Source organism: Poromitra crassiceps, assembly GCF_964638095.1.
Source record: "Poromitra crassiceps genome assembly, chromosome: 8".
Lineage (NCBI taxonomy): Eukaryota > Metazoa > Chordata > Actinopteri > Beryciformes > Melamphaidae > Poromitra > Poromitra crassiceps.
This window is the reverse complement of record NC_139629.1, coordinates 20,907,586-20,922,942: the sequence shown is the minus strand read 5'-3', so window position 1 is coordinate 20,922,942 and position 15,357 is coordinate 20,907,586. Positions and strand designations below refer to the sequence as shown.

Here is a 15,357-nt window from a genome sequence, read left to right as displayed (position 1 = left end):
AGTGCCCAGCCCTCATGGGCTTACAAGACACACATATGATATATTATGCAGTACAACATACGCCAACGCCGCAGTAATAAAACTAAATCACAGCATAACATAACATTCACCATATCAGCAAAACAAAATCATTACATCATTTTCTGAACATAACATACACAGTTAAAAACACACATAACAGCGCTAGAAACAATCACATACATGGTGTGACTTGTGTACTCACCATGCGATCATCGAATAATAATCCAAAAGTACGGGAAACAGTAATCTTCAATTAAATCCATAGCGAGAGGAGCCAGCAAGAGGGTTACCTCTCTGCAACAAAAATCACTTCCTCGTTTGCCTGAGGCGCATGTGTACGCATGTGTACGCATGTGGTGGTCACATGCGCCTCATGTAAACGAGGAAGTCATTTTCATTGCAGATGGGAACGCTCTTTGCTAGTTATTTTCTCTATGGATTTACTTGCAGTTTGTGACAACAAGCCTCACGTGTGCTGTTTTGATGCATTCCTCTCGTGATCAGCGCTGATCGCCGGGTCCACTCGGGTCTTATTGGACCCGGCATTTCACTGTCAGAGCCCCGAGACCCGTGACAATCGCTACCGGAACCGACCCAGACCCGGAGGCACTTCTTTTGAATGGACCCAGACCCGGCCGGGTCCGGGTCGGAACCTCCGGTATTCGGGGGGTCGGGCATACCCGAAGACCTCTAGCTCAAAGCCTTGAGACTTGCCCGGCCACGACCCATTGCTGCGCAGCAGCTATAATCTATAATTATGATTGCCAACGGCTCCTATAATTGCGAACACTGGACCACCACGCATTTATTGCAGCAGCCCTAAACCAAAAGAGCGTCCTGTGCACCAACCTGTGCAGAGAATTGTGGGTACTCCTCAGGCAGGATCCAGGAGCGCGGGTAGAAGTCGTACTCCTCTGGGAACAGCTGCTGCATGGTCCGAACCGCCCGGCTCAAGTTGATCTTCCTCAGCATTTCAATCATACCTGCAACGTACAACAGAAGAACATCAGACATGCAAGCATGCAGGGGACGGCAGAAATTACCATCTGTGAATCAGAACTGAAAATGCACTTGAATGTAGAAAAAAACGATATATTATTTTGGAAATGGAACGTGTAATGAAAGACATTCTAGACCCGTTTCTCCCAATACTAACAACTAATTGCCATGCCTGAAAGACAGACCAGGCTTAATAAAGTGAAAGCATTTTAAATGACAGGTATTGGAGATAGTGTGTAAGCCACAGGGTGGTCCAGTGGTGTAGATGTGCGTGCCGTGTCGTGTCCGTCTCCTGCCGGGACAGTAATCATCTCTAAAGTCTCTAAAGCTACGGTTATTATTACCATGCCATGAAAAGGGTCGCTTTGGACAACCTGGGCTTAGCAAGGCCAAAACCAAAACCCATTCTGTTGCTTATTCACCACACCCACTTTTTCTCTCTTCCGCGTCGACGCAATTGTATTTGTTCTTCCGGTTCAGCGCTAGTAGTTGGTGGCCAACTTCTAAACAAAACGTCACTAATAATGAATGAAGTTTGGCAACATTCAGAATTAAGCTACACTGCAGCCAACTTCAGGGACATGTTCATAGCGTTACTGCTGCGAGGAGCCGATGGCTGTACCCGGTCGGCATTTAACGTTAGTTATAAAAGCACGTTGACAGTGTTTTCTCACTACCAGGCAGTAGCTATACTGTAGGGGTTGACAGCCGCTCACACAGTCAGCGTTTTCCTCGCTGCTCATTAAAAATGTCCAAATAGGCGTTATTCTGATAAACTCGTCACATGAATGTTACGTTCTCATACGACAAAATATTAAAACTTTATAACAGTTTGTTTTTTTGCTTGAAAACAGCTTTTTGGCAAGTCTATAAATGATAAAGGTAGGCCAAATCTACTTCCGTGTCTAAAACGGAAGGACGATTATTACAAAATGATGTCATGCAGAAGCGTCCTTATATGGGCAAAGAATAAGGTGAATAGATTACAGACTATATAGACGCTTTCAATTCAACAACATAAAACATTTTAAATTGAACCCCGGCTCACTTCCTGTTGCAGTGTCTGCTAGTACAATAGGAGGGGACTGACAATTCTGTGAAAAGTGTCAATACATGAAGCCCCATGGGCCGACTCACACCATCAGCAGAGGAGGCAAGAAGTTAGGCAGGTGGTGAATACCTGGGAACTTGTTGACCTGGCCTGAGACAACACTGTCCGTGTCATGGAAGGACACACCATGCCAGTAGATGTCGCAGGCTGCCCGGCGTCCCACAGGAAACTGCAGAGGGGGTGAAAGGAGAAGAAGAGATGCTTCAAGGAGCTGTCATGAGTGAAACAGTAACGTCAAGATGAACTGCAGGCAAACACACCTTGTTCTCAATGAACCACCGACCTCATTCACTGCCATTGTGAATCAAATCCATGTATTCTGGGTCAGGCTCAAATCTGGCAGTGATGCACTGATCACTATCAGGCTGATATGAAGCACACGTACTCATTCGATTCCACTATAAGAATGAAAGGGGGTGAGCCTGGTTCACAATTGAAAGAGTCTGTGTAGATCATATTTTTCACTATTTTCCAGAGCATGGCCTAAACTGTGTCATTAAAAAGCTGTTCTCAGCAGCCCCAGACCGGCTAAATACTCCAAATGAATGACTAATCCTTGACCAGCAGAAACATACTATCCCTACATGATGAAAAAGAAGGCTTATTTTGTGAGTGTGAGACTCACTGAATCACTCAGATGGTAGATGTGTGAGACTCACTGACTCACTCAGATGGTAGATGTGTGAGACTCACTGACTCCCTCAGATGGTAGATGTGTGAGACTCACTGACTCACTCAGATGGTAGATGTGTGAGACTCACTGAATCACTCAGATGGTAGATGTGTGAGACTCACTGACTCCCTCAGATGGTAGATGTGTGAGACTCACTGAATCACTCAGATGGTAGATGTGTGAGACTCACTGAATCACTCAGATGGTAGATGTGTGAGACTCACTGACTCACATGGTAGATGTGAGACTCACTGACTCCCTCAGATGGTAGATGTGTGAGACTCACTGACTCACTCAGATGGTAGATGTGTGAGACTCACTGACTCACATGGTAGATGTGAGACTCACTGACTCCCTCAGATGGTAGATGTGTGAGACTCACTGACTCACTCAGATGGTAGATGTGTGAGACTCACTGACTCACTCACATGGTAGATGTGTGAGACTCACTGACTCACTCACATGGTAGATGTGTGAGACTCACTGACTCACTCACATGGTAGATGTGTGAGACTCACTGACTCACTCACATGGTAGATGTGTGAGACTCACTGACTCACTCAGATGGTAGATGTGTGAGACTCACTGACTCACTCAGATGGTAGATGTGTGAGACTCACTGACTCCCTCAGATGGTAGATGTGTGAGACTCACTGACTCACTCAGATGGTAGATGGGGGTATTTGTCCTTCCAGTGAACCTGGAGGGTAAGAGGTTAATCCTGCCTAAGGATGGTAGGTGGCAGTGTGTGTGACTTCTGCTGGAATGAGCCAGGAAGGAGAGGAAGTGATACTATAAAAGGATTAAGGAGCTAGGAAGCCCCTGCAGGAGACCTCACACGCGCACAGGCGCACACGCACGCACGCACGCACGCACACACACACACACACACACACACACACACACACACACACACACACACACACACACACACACACACACACACACACACACACACACACACACACACACACACACACACACGCTTTGGCAGATATCATGCGCAAGTGTGTTGTTACAAAATGCAACAAGTACGTATTATTATCATTACAACCTACCATTACACCCACTTGCACCAATGTTGACAAAAACGTCTTTATTTTTTTTTGGACTAGTACAGCCTCCATGAACATGCGTAGCAAATTTCACGCAATTTCATCATCATACAGTTTATTTATTTATTTGTAGCTCCCCCTATTGTTCAATCGTAAAACAGTTATGCAGACATGGTCCTTGATTATCGGAACATCTTCACCACGTTTCAGAGCCTGTATTTTCTGTTCGGGTTTCAACCCGCAGCCACAGCAGAGATGGTGCCGTTTCCTCCGTTCAAGAGAACAACAACGGCCATTTTCAATGGAAAATACAGGCAGAGACAGGCTCTGGCTGGCATGCCAAAAACACCTCAGAATAGGAAACGATGCAATATTTTAGAACACGAATATCCCGACTCGACGGACAACAACCTTGTGTTTAAGGCAAGTACTATTTTGTGTGTGTGTGTGTGTGTGTGTGAGAGATTGCTACATGTATGGAAAAAGTAGGGCCTTGTTGAATGGAGCCTGCAGTGCCTTAGGGAGGGCGCTCCTCTGAAACTTTGAGTGAAACAAACGAGTAGTAAAACTCTGAGGCTAGCTTTAATGATTCTTCTCTTATTCTGATTATATTTGTATTAGTATTATATTGATTATATATATTGATTCTTCTAGTGCTATTCCAAAGAGTCATGGCTGTATTCCAATGCAGTTACTCACATGTTCTATGTGTATTCAATATACAAAACAAAATGACTCCGCCCACTTTCTTGCGTGCCAGCTTATGGAAAGAACAGCAGACCCCGCCCTCACAGCAGACCCCGCCCTCACAGGTGCTCTTGTACTTGCAGTTACAGTATGTGTCTGAACCAAGGGCACGGTGTGTGAATGAAGCCAGTCATTCATGAGTAAGTGTGTGAGCGTGTGTAACAGGGAAGTCCTGCTCGACAGCCAAGACCTGCTGCTCTAAATACAACCACAGAGGTTCCCATGTAGCCAGCCTATAACTGGCTGATCTGAGGGAAGTAGGTCACATTCATTTGGGTAGTATATCTAGAGGAAACAGAGTCAAAAATAGCCCTCGCATACAGTATGTGTGTGCAGAGCTGTAGGGCTGTCAAAAATGGGCCCAAAATCATATTCGAATATTCCCTCTAAACAAAACATATTTGTTTGAATAGACTGTATTCAAATAGTTTTTTTTCTTCTCTTTTTTTGCGTTCGTGGCAAGGCAAACCAATACAACCAGAGAGCTTATATAACTACTTGGTCAGTCAGCATTAGTACAGTAGTAGCCTACCCTTTTGTAATTTTTTTAAATAACCAGGCAAATGATGTATGTTATTATGTTGCCCTCTTGGCCATTTTTTACCTGGTTAAATGTAAAAATAAATTAACGAAACAAATAGATATGTGTGTATATATATATATATATATATATATATATACGGTAGATAGATAGATAGATAGATAGATATAGATAGATATAAAATTTAATCTAATATTAATATTCTTTTAATTTTAATATTCAAATACATATTCGAATATAGAATATTCTTCTAGAGCTGGGCGTTGGACTGTGCTCTCTCATTGAAGTGCACTCTTGCATACAGACTTGTGGGTCAAGTGTGAATAATAAACCTCTCTCAACATAGTTGAGTTATCTAATTTTTCAGTTAGCAAAATAGAAATAGTGGTCACATGTAGACCTTTTCCAGATCCAGCTCTAGTTGCATGGCCAAGGGGTAAGAGAGACCAGCATTAAACGCTTTCTGTTATTCAGTCCAGTGAAATAAATCTTCCTTAAATTCACTTGTCTCTGAAATCGTGCCAGGCCTATCTATCATTCCTGGCACATAGTTTTGCAGACATTCGGGTCCTTATTTTCCGAAGCCGTCCCAGAGAAGCCTCTATAGGTGGTAGTAGGCCTTTTTAAACGTGAGCATAGAGACACTGCAAGAAATAGGCCACGCCCATCACAGGGGAAAAGCTCCGTTCATTTCCACACACCAGCGTCATTTTCCTTGAATTAAACATAGCTAAAAGCTGTTTTGTGGTGGGCTGCGCAGACAACAAATGTAAAAAATTGCCAGTTAAAGTTTTTTTTGTACTCCCGAGGAAAACAAGGAAGCCATTGAGGATTGGCGAGAAGAAAAATGTGGATGTTGCTGTCAATGAAATAAGTTGGAGTGTTCATCTTCTGTATATACGATCTTTTTGTGCAAGACCCGACCATGCACGCAACATAGGAGAACGCCAGGATTGGACGGGAGTTTGTGTTTTCCCCCGTTATTACAGTATATATATATATATATATATATATATATATACACACACACACAGATATATATATATATATATATATATATATACTGTATATATAGCAAGTCACTTTCTATTAGAAAGTGACTTGCCATTCCCTCTTCCAAAGAGTACTAAAAGTCTATTGGATTAAAGAAGATTACATGTAATGATTTACTGTTGAATAGAACGCCACATGCTGGAAGTTCAAGATGTTCAGATAAAAAGAAAATCTTGATTCCCGATCCTGATACCTGAACTAGCGTTATCGGCTGATACCGAGTGGTGTGTCAGTGTGATACGTTATATCATTGTTGTATGGGCTGCCCTGGCTCATGTTAAAACCTTAGATTTCCAGGAAAATGCCCGTTTTATCCAGGTGAAACTACTTTTTTCTGGGGATAATAAATTACATGGTATCAGATGGGTGCACGTAACATACTGAAGACTCGCGTACTCGCCGATACCCGATCCAGCATTTTAGGCAGTAACGGTTATCGGTATCAGAACAACTCTACTGAAAGTGAATTGACAGAGTTGCCTCTCGAAGCAGTAAATGCTGTGCGATTAAATGTGCTGCTCAGCAGCAGTACACTCCTGATGGTTATGTGCTGCTCAGCAGCATGACACTCCTGATGCTTAGGGAGATCCAGCCAAGATGTCATTTTCCACCAGACATCATTTCTATGCAAATGGTCCTTGGAGCCACGTGTACAACACATCGGTCACTTAAGGTGAGAACATGCCTTATAAATGAGACGACAGGATCATGTGCTCACTAGATCAAGTCTTACCTGAATGTTCTAACACTGCATTCGGAACACGGAACCTTCAATTCGGATTTTCCAACCCCTGGAATAGTAGCGTGTACAGGCTGTTTTTATCTCGGAGTTACAAAAACATACACAGCTAGCTAATGTCATTGGTAAAATAGCTGTTAAATTCAACATATTGCTATTATAATCACAGCGAAATGTGAACAATATAAAAAACATCTATTGCATAATTACACCTCAAATTAGGCCAACAAACACTTTGATGACGTCAACTCGGACAAATCGGGGCTCTGAAATAATTTTTCCAACCTGTAATTCCGACCTCGACAACCGTTCAATTCTTTTTTTTTCTGATTTCCCCCCATTTTCTCCCTAATTGTACTTGGCCAATTTCCCCCTGCTGCACCGGTCACTGCTCCACCCTCTGCCGATCTGGGGAGAGCGAGACTAGCACCATGTTTCTTCCGACACATGTGCAGTTGCCAGCCGCTTCTTTTCACCTGACAGCGGGGAGCTTCACTGGCAGGACTTAGCACGTGGGAGGATCATCACGCTATTCCCACCAGTTTCCTTCCGCCCCCAACAGGTGCCCCGACCGACCAGAGGAGGTGCTAGTGCAGCGAGCAAGACACATACCCTCAATCCGGCTTCCCACCCGCAGACACAGCCAATCGTATGGATGCCCGACCAGATCGGAGGTAACACGGGGGCGCGAGTTCGAGTTCAATTATTTTTTTTACAGGTCGGAGCTCATTTTTTCCTGTGTTCCGAGATGAGTTGTCTTGAACGCCGTATATAAGAATCCAAAATAAAGTCTGTAATATATAGCGTAGTGAGTAATATGACATTATAGTTATATAAAAAATCCTCCATAGTTTCTCTTGTAAGCAAATTGAAAGGATATTCATGAACAAGTTCAACAACAGATCAGATTTTGAATCCTACATCAAACCTGCTGCTCTGCTCAGCAAATAAGGCCTATACTGTGTCATGTAGCTACACCTGGTTATAGTTATTATAGCCAATGTGCTTTTCATAAATGACAAATAGCGTAAATAAATAACGCAGGGCTACTGGGGTTTCAACCAACCCCTTGGAGACGCCGCAAGGTCTAAATGACACAGGATGTGTACTAGTGCCCTTGACTTTGTTGGAGGTATAGCACGGGGACAAAGATGGGTAATCTATAGGGCTTCTGTCCACCGCTTCTGACACCAGATCTGCTGGAATTGGAAGGGTTTTGAGTATCGGCACGTAGTCGCCCGGTGACAAAAAGTGTCTTTGCTTCACCTGCCCCGTCACTTTGGCCTTCTTTACTCCTCATGTATTATGGAGCATGTTGATAACGGTATTAATTGCACCACATTCAAACGGGCTGTGCGAGCGACCAGATGGTGAGTAGGGAGGCCCCGGGTTCATTAGCCTGCTCATCAAACTTTTACAGCTACTGCTTTCCATTTAGAAGAACTTTCAGCCCACAAGCAGGAGTCACTTGAGACATGAAGACGCCTTACGAAGTGTCAAGCGCAGGCAGGCCTGCCATCCAGTTCATAACAACGCACTGGGCGGGGAATACAGCACCGCAGGCCAGGGACGACGTGTTTTTTGTAGGCTTAACCAGAAATCGCCGCCATTTTGGTTTGTCAGTGGAAAAGTCTATGGGGATTTTACTTAAATGCGTAAAATAACGTATGCAACTCTGCGATTAACAAAGGTTTATGGGAACGCGAACTTGGGTTCAGCAGGATAATCTTCACAAGCGTTAATCACTTTTATGCCTTTTGAAAATCACAAACACATTTACGTTCCAAAAGTCATAAAAGTTATTAACGTTTGTGAAGATTATCCTGCTGAACCCAAATTCGCATTCCCGTAAAACCTCTGTTCATGGCCTCACTAATTGGCCAGTCACACAGGCCTCACGCCTATAGAGAGCCGCAGGAATGAGTCCAGAAAACATGGATGCTAACACTCCCGGTTCTTCACTGTTTTCGCCTATGGGATTTTTGAATGGGTTTTTCGCACGATGCTTCAAATAAGGTCTGTGGTTAACGCAAGCTTATTCAAACGCGAACCAGTGTTCAGCAGGATAATCTTCACACATGAGGACCACTTTTATGAGTTTTTAAGCTTTTACGTGCCGTTAAAAGGGCGGCTAGCTAGCAAACGGCTGAATGAGACTACACTGTTGAGTCGACGGGGATATTATACGTCAATAACGTCATCACTTCAAAGGACGAACGCGGAAATTATCTTTCCCTCACCTGGTTCAGCCCGGGGTAATCAGTGCTCAGCAGCGCACATATCAACAACACTCCAGGTTTGATTAAGCTTGCGTTGCCCAGAGACCTTATTTGAAGCACCGAGCCAAAAACCCATTCAAAAATCCCACAGGCAGAAACAGTGAAGAACCATGAAGTCCGGTACTTCCGCGTTCCGACTACAAAAACACGTCATCCCTGCGGCTCTCTATTGCGCTAGTAATAAGAATGTGAAGTGTCCGTCTGTCTGTCTGTGAGTGAGTGAGTGAGTGAGTGAGTGAGTGAGTGAGTGAGTGAGTGAGTGAGTGAGTGAGTGAGTCAGTCAGTCAGTCAGTGTGTGTGTTTGAGCAGAATTGTGTTCGCCCACAGCTATGCTATTTTACATGCGATCGCACTGAATCTTTCAGGAAGTGTAAAGAGCACCCCTGCGGGTGACCTAACGAGAGAGATTTTTTAATTTGGTAATTTGGAGCCGATTAAATGGGCAAAAATGGCTCATTAGTGGCCAAAATGACTCAAGACATATTCAGCACCATGGAGAGTTCCAGAGTGGAGGAGCCCACAGGTGCTCCAGACTCTGAGTGAAAGATCCCACGGGTGAGCCAGAGTTGTAGTCAGTGAAGCAGCCGATGCACCCTCTGTGGAGAGAGGAGGCTGCATGCCAACGCTGTGAGCGAGGCCTGACTTAAATGGACAGTCACACAGGGCCAGGTATTCTGCTAGTATAATAGGGTCCGACTCTGGAGGTAATCTAGCGGTGATAATCTCTAGGTCTAGGATCTAGAGGTAATAATCCAGGATGTCATAGTCTTGGACAGTGGTTTCATTCCAACCATTAACACATAGAAAAGAATAACCCAGGCAGAGTGTGGTAGCATTACCTCTTTCCATTTGAGCTGTTTGATGCTTAGCTTCAGGGCCTCCAGCGAGGTTTTGGCTTTGGAGATATCCACTGTCACGGGTCTTCTCTTCCTTAGTTTGTGTCCATCCTCACGGCGACTTTCTTTACTGTCTTTGGGTCGATGGCTGTGTGCAACGTTCCCGTTCGTCTCGCTCTTGCCCTGCAGTATCTTCCCGGTCCCTTTGATATGAAGTGTCCGCTCATGCCCTATTCTATTCAAGTGTTTCTCCACATGAGCAGCGACTACAGAACCATGCAACACTAGGTCGGAGTTGTGCTTGCCGCCGTTCTTGTCATCTTTACCCGGTTTACTACGACTTTTACCCCTGTGTTTGGACGTGCTGGAGGTCCTGGATGCATCTCTCCCTGCTGTGGTGGTGATGATGCTGGGAGTGACAACAGGCGAGACAGAGGCAGGCGGGGAGGATGACACCTGCTCCTCCTGATCCACTGCTCCCTCCTTCTCTGCATCCTCTCCACCACATGATTTCATCTGCTCGAGTTGGACCTTTACTTTGACATAATGATCACTCATTATGCGAATTGGTATGACTGGCGCTGCTGGGCAGGGCACAGTTGTACCACACAGTGCGGTAATCCGACCCCAGCAAGCTAACCGTTATCCTGGTAAAATGTATTTTGCATCGCTAGGCAACAAAATAAACTTCTTCATTTCCATGACGCTGCGCGTGAGCAGAGTGCAGAGATTTGACAGCACCCTTCAACGCTAAGCTAACGTACCCGGCGGTCCACATTGTTAGCCACAGTGCATGGCCAAAGCATTATGTCTATGGGCCAAAGTAGCGTTAATGCTAGCTAGCCATCTGACCATCTGACCACGATCAATCAGCAACTTCAAGAGGCTAGCGGCTCCCACAAGCTGCTGTTGGCTTTAGCCGCTAGTGGTAACGTTAGCACTAGTACAGTTAACACTAAAGCTAGCTTGCTGGACATAGCTTAACCTGACGTTTACAGTGAAAGTTAATCCATATCATTCTGTATCAGTCGCGAAACTCCCATTTTGCTGATGACAGACTTTAACTTACGAGTGTCGTTCGCTACCTTTCTACCAGGGGGGAGCGGTGTAATGATGCCCAGACAGCCCCCTGCTCTGTCCGTGTTGTCAGGCAACAGCACCAGATGATGTGGGCCTCCGTCTGCTTTTCAACCCATGACAGTTGGTGCTACCTTTACGTGCTCCTCTACAGTGGTAATTACGTCGTGGTACAATCAAGTGCTTTTGGTCTGGGGGGGAATGGGCCATAGTTAACAAAAAAAAGTAAATAGGTAAGTAAGTAAGTAAATAAATAAATAGCAACTAGCCTACAACCGAAACAAAAGTATTAACAATAACATAGTCAACTGCAATAATTTGTATGGAATCATCTTATGTCAGTGAATAGGCTATTACTTTTTTTGTTTGCAGCTCATGTGTTTGGATATCCCATTGTGACAGAATACGCTAACACACTTGACGTGGGATGAAATGACTATTTTCAAATATCACTTTTACTATCAGTTGATGATAATGGCTTACATACTCTCTCCATCCTAAATGTCACATCTCTTCAACTCGGGCATAAAAGATGCCGACTTTCACACAACCGTATTTACTATGCTGCTACTGTTTGATGGTTCATGTGCACTAGAGGCTAATTTCGGTATTTCCGACAGCACCTGAAGGCAGTACGAGGATGCCATGTTTGTGTGGCTGTGGATGCATCCCCCTATGGAAGAGGTTATTTCCACAGTTAGCAGTAGCCTTAGCCCATCCACCAAAAAGTGACTGTTTACCCACAGGAATGTGTCTAATGCAGTGGTTCTCAAAATGTATCACGTCAAGGAGCCCTAAAGTGACACAAATTAGACCTCCCATTTGACAAGATTTTGTCCCAGGTTCCCCCATCTGATAAGATTTTTGCTTTTGTGACGAGTACTTCCTTGAGCCAGGTAGAGGAGTCGTACACCAAAGTGAAAGTTGAAACAATAATTTATTAACTAAAACTAAGCCACCTTTTTGGTGGGGACCCCCGGAACCCCTTCAAACCCCCCACTTTGAGAACCACTGCTAGTATAGGCTATATTCGGGTACCATGACCTTCAGCAGCCCTGAAGTCACAGCCAGGCGCTGCTTCATACAGCCAATCACAATCTGGAGCATCTATAGATTACCACAGGGAAATGAGGTTGTAGCAAGGTTGAGCAAAAGTAACATGGTTCAGCGATGGAAAGGAAATTGAATATTAGCACACAACTAGAATATAAGCGCAAGCTATAAAAATAGAAGAAAATAATTCAACTGCAACAAAGATTAGCAACAGTCCCTTCTCAACCAGAGCCAATGGGGGAGAATAGGCTACAGCACAAGGCCAGTGTGACTACTGGTGCATTCTGATCTTTCAGAGAGAAGAATATGGGGCATTCCATGCTCTATCTACATGTATACCTTGAGGCAAAAAGGTCAGTATGTGTAACTGAGGGGACCACAGCCCCCTCTGCCTGTTGACATATGGTATTACAGTGGTGGTTTCTGTCCTCACAAGAACATGGTGGCCCTCTGAAAATGCCAGCAACACTGCCATGATGAGTTCCAGGCAATAGTGTTAATTTTGTAAATTAAAACTATGACGAAAAATGTATGGCTGTCAATAGTCTCGCTGGCCAGCCTCCCCTCCCTTCCGGCAGTGGAGGCTGGCCAGAGAGACTAGTCACTAGGCTGTCAATGGAACTGCTTCCCTTGTATTTATTGATGATGTGACTACTCACAACAGCAGCAGGATGCATTCTGAAGTGCTTTGGACAATATTATCTGCTCATATTCAGCCAAATGGTTAGTTCAGAACTCATTGGACGGTGCTTCACGGTTCAGATGGACACAAGGCATACTGTGAAAGCAACCAAAGAGCTTTTTAAGGCAAAGAGGTGCACAGCCGTACAATGGCCAAGTCAATCACCTGACCTGAATCAAATTGAGCATGCATTTCACATGCTGAAGACAAAACTGAAGGGAAAACGGCCCAAGAAGAACAAGCAGGAACTGAACACAGTTGCAGTGGAGGCCTGGCTGGCAGAGCATCACCAGGGATGAAACCCAACATCTGGTGATCTGTCTATGGCTGCAGGGTTCCACACTTCAGGCTGTCATTGACTGCAAAGGATTTGCAAGCAAGTATTCAAAGTGACAATTTGATTTATGATTATATGCTCGTTTGTCCAATTTCTTTTGGTCCCTTAAAATGTAATGTAATTGCTACATTGTTCACCTGATTTGGATGTAAATACCCTCAAATTAAAGCTGGAATAAGGTGTCAAATTCACTAAAGTGAGTTCCTGATGATGAGTATAGGCTGACATTTTCACGCTCGCTCTGCATGATTGTGCTGCCAGCATGTACCACTGAGGACAAGCTCAGTCTGTGACTCAAGCCTGGAAGCAGGACTTCAGCATGACAATTAGGCCAATCAATCAAACAATCAATCATGCGCCTACTTTATTTGCCCTTGTCTGACCCATGTGCAAATCAGTAATATCAGGGGCCAAGTGCATCACACACGCACGCACGCACGCACGCACGCGAGCACACACACACACACACACACACACACACACACACACACACACACACACACACACACACACACACACACACACACACACACACACACCTTAAAGATTGTCACAGTTGATCCAACATGATCTGTGTAGAGATCACTCTCTCTGCAGCATGATCTGTGTAGAGATCACTCTCTCTCCAGCATGATCTGTGTAGAGATCACTCTCTTTTCAGCATGATCTGTGTAGAGATCACTCTCTCCAGCATGATCTGTGTAGAGATCACTCTCTGCAGCATGATCTGTGTAGAGATCACTCTCTCTCCAGCATGATCTGTGTAGAGATCAGATCTGTGTAGAGATCACTCTCTCCAGCATGATCTGTGTAGAGATCACTCTCTCCAGCATGATCTGTGTAGAGATCAGATCTGTGTAGAGATCACTCTCTCCAGCATGATCTCATCTGTGTAGAGATCACTCTCTCCAGCATGATCTGTGTAGAGATCACTCTCTTTTCAGCATGATCTGTCTAGAGATCACTCTCTTTTCAGGGATCTGTGTAGAGAGATCACTCTCTTTTCAGGGTGTTGAATGCTGTAGCCATTATAAGTCATGATTAAATAACACGTACCACAGTTGAACAAGCTTTAAAGCCATTTTAGAAATAATAAGAAATCAAATATGAAACTTCATTGATGCTCATGTGGAAAATTAGTAAAGCAATCAAATAGAATATAAACAATCAGTCTGCTGTTATCAATGTAAACACTTTATTGGTTAAAATTAAGGGGGAAGTGTGGACTGGTTTGGTTAGAAATAGGGGGAGTGGGGCATTTATTTTATTATTTATATTAAATAAATGTAATATAAATAATAAAATAAATGTAAACTCGGATATAGCTTAGCCTACCCTCACGAAAAAGAACACCCTATCTATGCTACAATAATCCTGTAATTCTGTATCTAATTTTAATAGTATATAATATCACAGTAAAAACATAAATCCTATAGGATTAGGCTATTATAGGGATAATAATGCAATAGTGATAACATGTTAAAAATCATCAGATTTCAATGAAATCACTATATTGAATATGCCTATAGCCAGTAGCCACCATATACATAAATCAAAATAAACAGCAAAATAAATGGACAAAATAAACAGCAATATGATGATTATTCCATGGTTGATAGAAATGTTTTGTTGTTCTTTCAACGTTTAGCCCAATGACAATTAGGCTGCCTATAAAGGCAGGGTGAGGTGGGGGTGCTGTTGACCCATTCATCAAGGAAAAAGGATAGGAAGCATTATGCGAGATTTACGTCGGCGGTTTAAAAACCTCAGCAGCACAGCTGAAGCCCGCATCTTTCCCTTTAAAGAAGCGCTCTGATGGGTCGCTGTGAGACCGTGTGGAGACAGAGGTTGTGGGCTTTATAGGGCAACCACGGCGGGCTGTATCTATGCCACAATATGTCCAGTTTGGTTTGGTCTGAGGAGATGATGAAGGAGCTGCTTTCACACCACGCGGACCTGGCTGTGCGCGTAATTGGACGCGGACGGCTTTAATTTAATTTGATTCTGGGCTATTAGTAACGGACATTTTATTTGGCACGCTGTGGGCTGAATTCTGAAACAAGGACGGATTCTTCAACAACAAATGATTTGTGTGGAAAATTTGGACTCCGAAAGCTATTGTAGCCCATAATAGCCTATGTCCTGCGCGCTATG

At 44.0% G+C, this 15,357-nt stretch overlaps 1 protein-coding gene across 1 annotated transcript in view; it reads right to left on the bottom strand.

Annotated features, from left to right (window-relative positions):
• The window catches only part of ttll11 (tubulin tyrosine ligase-like family, member 11), a gene marked incomplete at both ends in the record, with an annotated part of 62,463 nt that extends 51,851 nt beyond the window's left edge, over positions 1-10,612 (bottom strand). The window contains 3 exons of the mRNA XM_083641108.1: positions 871-1,004; positions 2,201-2,300; positions 10,058-10,612. Coding sequence (XP_083497234.1) covers positions 871-1,004; positions 2,201-2,300; positions 10,058-10,612 — 789 coding nt within the window. The remainder of the gene's footprint in view (positions 1-870; positions 1,005-2,200; positions 2,301-10,057) is intronic.
• Positions 10,613-15,357: the final 4,745 nt, after the last annotated feature.